We start from the raw sequence: 7,202 nt of genomic DNA on the forward strand, positions 1-7,202 counted from the left end.
AGGGCACTGCTGTGCCATGCATGGGCCACTGCCAGTGTGTACCTGGCCTCTGCCTCACCTTGGCTAAAGCTCGGTGCGGGCAGGTCCCTCCCCTTGCCTGGCACGGCTGCTGGAGGAGGAGACAGGCGCTGGCTGCCCTCCTCCAGGAACAGCAGCCGAGCCCAGCCCGAGCCCAGTGGGCCCTCGACTCCGCAGCCTACCTGAGCCACCAGCCACCCACCCAGAACCCCAGGCCCCACAGGCACAGGTAGGAGCCAGCATGCCGGAGGGGAGCCCCTGGGCACGGCACAGCCCCAGTTCGCAGCACAGCCCTTGGCACATGGCACAGCCCCATGGCACAGCCTGAGTGCCAGCAACTAGCATGGGACAGCATGCAAGGAAGGGACTGTGGGGTCTTTTGGCAGAGGAGGGCTGGGTACCCCCACTCCTGCTGTGCACTTCCTGGGGTTGATGTGTGTTGGACTTTGCCCAGGGAGCCGTGGCGGTGGGGAGGGCTGGGTCCATTGGGAGGGATGTTCCCAGCCAGCAGCATGGTGCCTGTGTCCGGGTGAGCTCCTGGTGAGGCAGACGTCCGGCACGGCTCCACCCTGCAGCGTAACTGTGCCTTCGCCACGGGGCATCCCCAGGTGGGGCAAAGAACGGTTCTGTGACCCCTGCGCAGCTGTGCCAGCCGGTTCCTGGAGCATCAGGCACCCATCCCTCCATACCGCCCCGCACGCCTTGCTGCCAGTGGCAGCAGGCGCGTTCCTGCCACACCGTGCCGGGAGCCCAGGGAACGCGGTGTCTCTGGCTCGCCGGCCCTCGAGGCGCCCTATTGTCTGCCGGCGGGGCCCACCGTGCCGCCCAGGGGCCGGGGCGTGCCCGGGCTGCCGACGCCTGGCCGGCCAGGCCTCCGCGGGCGGGCAGGCGGCAGGGGCCTCCAGGCAGAAGGAATCGGCAGTGACATTCCCGTAGCCTGGAGACCGCCGTCCCTTTCAGCGGGCAGCCCATTTGAATAAGAATCGTGCACGGGGAAGGGGGGCCACCAGCCGCCATCCCATCGCTGCCCTTGCCCCGGCTCATTTCTGCACACCCAGCTCGGGGGCAGCGAGTCCTGCTCGCCCTCGCCCCTGGCCTTGGTCCCGCTGGACGCTGCAGGACACCAGGTACCGGGGGTTCGCGCGGCTCGGGGACCCTCGTGCCAGCACGTGGCTCTGCACCACCTCACCCACCGCCCTGGCGTGGCTTCGAGCGGGGTGGGTGCTGGGACAGTGTTGCAGCTCCCGCCGCAGCCCCGAGCCCTCCTGCCCGGGGCTGACTCCGTGCAGGGACAGGAGAGATGTGTTTGGGCAGAGCCGGGGCCAGGCTTTGATCCAGCTCTTGCAAGGCTGGGAGCGGGAGGTACCGGGAGAGAAGGAAGCACAAAAGGCAGCTCCAGCCTAAATTTAACAGTCCCAGCCAGCGTCAGGGACACTCTCGCCCAGCCGGCTCCAGCACTCCTGGCTCCCCTCCCAGGCTGGCCCTAGCCCGGCACTGGTACCCCCCAGGGACACTAGTGACACTCGAAAGGATGGATCCGTCCTGAGCTGGGCAGGATGGGGCATGGCACAGTTTGTGCCAGGTCAGGGGGTGTGCAGCACAGCTGTGTACCCGGGTCTGTATGCCACAGCCCCCCAGGGCCATGCACTGGGACACGACTTTGGGACCCAATTATCCCACCTGACTCCGATTCCCAGTGTTGTGCCCAGGAAGCACCATCATGCTGGGGCGGGAGGGTTGCCCCCTGGACTGCATGGTTGTGCCAGAGCCAGGAGAGGCCAGGCGCCAGACGCCCCGCACGCTAAGCCGTACCCTGCACCCTGCAGCAGTGCCATCTCTGTGTCCCCCCCGGCTGATCCTCTGGCTGTCGATGGACCTCCTGGTGCTCGCTCTCCTCCTGGGTAAGCACTGGGCTCAGTGGCACGCTGTGTACCTGCGGTGCTGTGGTTCAGGGACCCCAGCCTGGGCAGAGGGTGTTGGGCAGTGGGAGTGGTGGCAATGGCAATGCTCCCTGGCCGTCAGCAGCCAGGGCCTGACTGCCACAAAACCCAGCAAGGAATCTGGGCTGCGCTAAGCCCTGTTGGGATTAACAGGCGCCTGACCTGGCTCTTGACTCCCCCCGGCACCGCTTGGTGCCCTGGGGCTGCCCAGGCCCCCAGGAGCACAGGCAGCCCAGCCCCCCAGTCACCCTGCTCCCTGCCCTGGTCACGAGGCCCCAGCGCTGCTGCCAGCACCTTTCCGGATCATGGAGCTTCGTGCTGCATCAGTGGGTCAGGATGCAGGGATGGGACAGGATGGGACGGCTGGGGGTGGGGTGAGTGTATGGAGGAGCTGGGGGTGCACAGGGGCCCTGGCACAGTCCCTAGCCTGTGCCCTCATGCTCTCTGCAGCAGGGGGACCGGCAGTAGGGGGCTGGGAGGAACCTGACCTGAGCCATGGCTGCACTCGCGGGAGCTGCTACCCGGCCACTGGGAACCTGCTGATGGGGCGAGCTGCCCGCCTGAGTGCCACCTCCACCTGCGGGCTGGATGGGCCCCAGGAGTACTGCATCGTCAGCCACCTCCAGGTGAGCCCACTTGGCCCCAGCACGGCTCCGGCACAGGCCCACAGAGCTGGGCAGTGGTGCAGCCTCCAGTCACCCATCCCTGATGGTGCTGCTCCGCGGCACAGGACTCGGAGAAATGCTTCACCTGCGACTCACGGGACCCATCCCTGCCTGAGAGCCACCGCATTGAGAACGTCATCTACCTGAGTGGCCCCCATGACCAGCGGACCTGGTGGCAGTCGGAGAATGGTGAGGCTGGGGCACTAGTGGGGTTGCCCCATGTGTGTGCGCGTTGGGGCTGCGTGGCTGTGGGGGTCTTCCCCAATCTCAACCATCTGTCTGCCCAGGCGTTGAGCATGTCAGCATCCGCCTGGACCTGGAGGGCGAGTTCCACTTCACCCACCTCATCATGAAGTTTAAGGTGTGTCTGCGCACACGGGTGCCTGGGATGGGGTGGAATGAGACAGGATGGACCCCCAGGGGCTGTGGGGCTGGCCCCTGTCCCATTTCAGTGTCCTGCAGACCTTCCGCCCTGCGGCCATGCTGGTGGAGCGCTCAGCTGACTTCGGGCGCACCTGGAAGGTCTATCGCTACTTTGCCTACAACTGCTCCAAGCTCTTCCCTGGCATCCCCAACCAGCCCTCAGGGCTTGTGGATGAGGTGCTGTGTGACCAGCGCTACTCTGAGATTGAGCCCTCCAGCCACGGGGAGGTGCGTGGGGACAGAGTAATGCAGAGGGGGCCAGGGGGTCTGGGTGGTACGGGATCACCCATCCCTTCCTCCTTACAGGTCATCTTCAAGGTGCTGGACCCCTCCATCCCTGTGGCAGATCCCTACAGCCCGGACATCCAGGGTGTGTGGCCGGGGGTGTCGGGGGAGTGGAGCTGGCTGGCACCAGGGCAAGTCCTGACAGCAATGCCCCCCTAGACCTGCTGCGCGTCACCAATCTGCGGGTGAACCTCACCAAGCTGCACACACTGGGGGACAACCTGCTGGACTCGCGGCGGGAGGTGCTGCACAAGTACTACTACGCTGTGGATGAGCTGGTGCTGCGCGGGAGCTGCTTCTGCCATGGCCACGCTGCCCACTGCGCCCCGGCACCTGGCGCTCCAACGCCCTCCGTCCCCGGCATGGTGAGATGCACGCAAGTACCGGCACGGCACTGTGCCCATGGGACCCAGCAGCCATACTGAGCCGGGTGCTACCCCCAGATCCACGGGCGCTGTGTCTGCGAGCACCACACGCAGGGGCTGAACTGCGAGCGCTGCGAGGACTTCTACCACGACCTGCCCTGGCGCCCGGCCGAGGGCTCCAGCACCAACGCCTGTCGCCGTGAGTGCCCACACTGGCACCAGCTCCTGGCACAGTGATCCTGGTGTTGGGGCTGGGAGGCTGCACTGTGCCAGGGGTTTTGGGGTGCTGCAGGCTGTAGTTTGGGGAGGTTTGAGGTTGTGGTGCTGCATATCAGGGTAAGGGGAGTCCAGGCTGGGGAGATTTGGCACTGGGGGTGCTGCCTGCCAGATGGGAACTAGGGTGCCACATGCTGTGCCGTGGTGCCGTCCCCACAGGCTGCGACTGCAACGAGCACTCGCAGCGGTGCCACTTCGACATGGCCGTGTTCCTGGCCACGGGGAACACCAGCGGGGCCGTGTGTGACGACTGCCAGCACAACACCATGGGCCGCCGCTGCCACCTCTGCAAACCCTTCTACTACCGGCACCCTCGCTCCGACATCCGCGCCCCCACTGCCTGTGCCCGTGAGTGCCCTGGGACCCTGGCCCCACTGCTTGTCCCGGCCCCATGGCTCCTGTTGCCACCAGCCCTGGCCCCATGGCTTCTGGTGCTGGCAGCCACAGATCCCCACGGTCTCTCTCTTGGCAGCGTGCGACTGTGACCCAGCAGGCTCGCTGGACGGAGGCGCCTGCGACGGGCACACAGATGTGGCACTGGGCATGATCGCAGGGCAGTGCCGCTGCAAGGAGAACGTGGCCGGTCCCCGCTGTGACCGCTGCCGACACGGCGCCTATGGCCTCAGCCATGGAGACCCACTGGGCTGCCAGCGTGAGCTGGGACCCAGGGATGGATGTGGGAGGATGTGGGGTGGAGGGATGGGGGTGGAGGGATGATGGAGGGGTGTGGATGAAGGCTTGAGGAGGCAGGAATGGGGGATGAAGGGGTGGTGATTGAGAAATGGGGATGGGTTGGATGAGGATGGAGGGAGGGAGATGGAGGGATGGAGGTGAAGGGATGGTGATGGAGGGATGAGGATGGAAGGATCTGGGATAGAGACATGGAAATGGAGGGATGTGTGATGGAGGGATGGGAATGGAAGGACTGAAGACGGAGGAATGGGGACAGAGAGATGGGGATGGAGGGGTGAGGGATGAAAGGACATGGGATGGGGGAGGACGGCCATGAAGCCCATGGGCTGTGGTCCCACATGGCAGCCTCCCACATATGCACGTGCATGTGCGGGGGCAGCGTGCCGGTGTGACCCGCGGGGCACGGTGATGGGCAGCTCCCCGTGTGACCCCATCAGTGGGGATTGCTACTGCAAACGCTTCGTGGCTGGGCGCTCCTGCAGCCAGTGCGTGGTGAGTGCCCCAGCCTGTCCCACACCATGCACCATGCCCCTGACTCTCCCCAGCCCCATGGCTACCCCCAGGGCTGGGCTGGCCCCACACATCCCTACATGTCCCTCCTCACTGCAGCCTGAGTTCTGGGGCCTGAGCTACGACCTGGGGGGATGCCGGCCCTGCGCCTGTGACTTCGGGGGAGCCTACAGCAACCGGTGGGGCCTAGCACAGCACCTGGAGGGGCATGGAATGGGATGGGAGTGGGGACAGGGCTGGGAGTGACACATGGGGGGGAGGGATGGGGACATTGGTGGAGGGATGGGGACAGGGCTGGGAAGATAGAGGGGACTGCTATGGAGTAAGGGAGGGAGGGATCTCCATCCTCAGAGATGGAGGGACGGATGAGGACAAAGCCAGACAGGAGGACAGATGGAGGGACAGGATGGTTGCCCCCAGGTGCTCCATGGAGGACGGGGCTTGTCCCTGCCGTCCCCACATCATGGGGCGGCAGTGTGACCAGGTACAACCTGGCTTCTTCTGCGCCCCCCTCGATTACTACACCTATGAGGCTGAGCAAGCCACCGGCCACGGCCACAGCCACCCCCAGCTCCCGGTGAGTCTCCTTGGGGGTCCCTGTGCTTGCGCATGGCTGTCACTGTGCACCATGCTCCATGCATGGCTGTCACCCATGCTCCATGCATGGCTGTCACCCTGTCAGGCATGTGGCTGTCACCATGCCCTGTGCATGGCTATCCTTGTGCATGGCTGTCCCTGTGCATGGCCACCATCCCCTGACCCCGTCCCTGCAGGGTGCCATCCGGGCAGAGGTGCCTCAGGACTGTCTGGAGTACAACACTAGGGAGTCAGGGGGGCGGAAGGGACGCTCACGGCACCAGCGCAGCTCCCCCCGTGCCCCCCAGCTCCGCACCCCCTTGCGCCGCAGCCGCCAGCAGCCCCCCAAGGTGAGCCCTGGGGTGGTGGGAGAGGGCACAGCCGGGCACTGTGGGGCAGGGGCAGTCTGGGGGCAGAGCCTGGGCCAAGCTGTGCCGGTGCCCTGCCCAGCCGGACGTGGAGGAGGTGGTGCGGGACAGTGCTGGGCACATGGTGACGTGGACAGGCTTGGGGTTCGCCCGGGTGCGGGACGGGGCTGGCCTGACCTTCCTCATGGACAACGTGCCCTACCCCATGGACTACGAGCTGCTCATCCGCTACGAGCCTGAGGTGAGCACAGCCACAGCTGTGGCCACGGTGTGTATGGCCCGGCACGACACGGCACAGCCCTGACGCTGCCTCACCTGTCGCCACAGTCAGCTGAGGACTGGGAGGTCGTGGTCAGTGTCAGCTCCCGGGTGCTGCCCACCAGCCCTCGCTGTGGGAACCTGCTGCCCTCCGAGCAGGTGTACCGTGAGAGCCTGCCCCACAGCCAGAGGTGGGACGGGATGGGATGGGGTGGGATGGGATGGGATGGGATGGGGTGGGATGGAGGTGGGGACAAGGATTGGGACAGGACAGGGACAAAGACAGCCCTACCACACTCCCAGAACTGAGGGATGGTGATGGGACGGAAACAGGGACAATCCTACCACACAGGTGAGGGATGGGGACAGGGACAAGGAAGGCGGTTAGGTCCTGCTGCTGTCCCCTTGCTGTCCCCATGGCCCCACTGTGCCCATGCCCTGACACCTGACTCTGTACAGGTATGTGCTGCTGTCCCGGCCCTTCTGCTTCGAGCCCAGCACCCCCTATGAAGTGACCATGCGGCTTCAGCGGGCTGGTGTCACCCAGCGCCACCCTGGCGCCTTCATCCTCATTGACTCGGTGAGGGGGGTCCCACTGCACCCCATGCCTGGGGCTTGGCAGGGGTAGGGTAATGGGCAGAGATAGGGGACCACAGGCTGGGGTAGGCAGTGACTCCGCTCTGGAGATATACATGGGATGGGGATGGGGATGAGGTAGAATGAGGATGGAATGGGATGGGATGGGATGGGATGGGATGGGATGGGATGGGATGGGATGGGATGGGATGGGATGGGATGGGGTGGGGGAGGGGGAGGGGGAGGCGA

General features: G+C 65.6%; 1 protein-coding gene across 1 annotated transcript in view; it reads left to right on the forward strand.

Annotated features, from left to right (window-relative positions):
* Positions 1-512: 512 nt before the first annotated feature.
* LOC108500031 (laminin subunit beta-2-like) overlaps positions 513-7,202 on the forward strand; it is a 13,974-nt gene continuing 7,284 nt past the window's right edge. The window contains exons 1-19 of the mRNA XM_017820511.1: positions 513-547; positions 1,000-1,145; positions 1,845-1,919; positions 2,409-2,584; positions 2,689-2,812; positions 2,911-2,984; positions 3,086-3,274; positions 3,353-3,416; positions 3,491-3,696; positions 3,775-3,895; positions 4,132-4,320; positions 4,445-4,624; positions 5,045-5,157; positions 5,275-5,354; positions 5,596-5,752; positions 5,949-6,101; positions 6,202-6,360; positions 6,447-6,568; positions 6,837-6,957. Of these exons, the coding sequence (XP_017676000.1) occupies positions 513-547; positions 1,000-1,145; positions 1,845-1,919; positions 2,409-2,584; positions 2,689-2,812; positions 2,911-2,984; positions 3,086-3,274; positions 3,353-3,416; positions 3,491-3,696; positions 3,775-3,895; positions 4,132-4,320; positions 4,445-4,624; positions 5,045-5,157; positions 5,275-5,354; positions 5,596-5,752; positions 5,949-6,101; positions 6,202-6,360; positions 6,447-6,568; positions 6,837-6,957 (2,484 nt within the window). The remainder of the gene's footprint in view (positions 548-999; positions 1,146-1,844; positions 1,920-2,408; positions 2,585-2,688; positions 2,813-2,910; positions 2,985-3,085; positions 3,275-3,352; positions 3,417-3,490; positions 3,697-3,774; positions 3,896-4,131; positions 4,321-4,444; positions 4,625-5,044; positions 5,158-5,274; positions 5,355-5,595; positions 5,753-5,948; positions 6,102-6,201; positions 6,361-6,446; positions 6,569-6,836; positions 6,958-7,202) is intronic.

The sequence above is a fragment of the Lepidothrix coronata genome, unplaced genomic scaffold, assembly GCF_001604755.1.
Source record: "Lepidothrix coronata isolate B3197 unplaced genomic scaffold, Lepidothrix_coronata-1.0 Scaffold84, whole genome shotgun sequence".
NCBI lineage: Eukaryota > Metazoa > Chordata > Aves > Passeriformes > Pipridae > Lepidothrix > Lepidothrix coronata.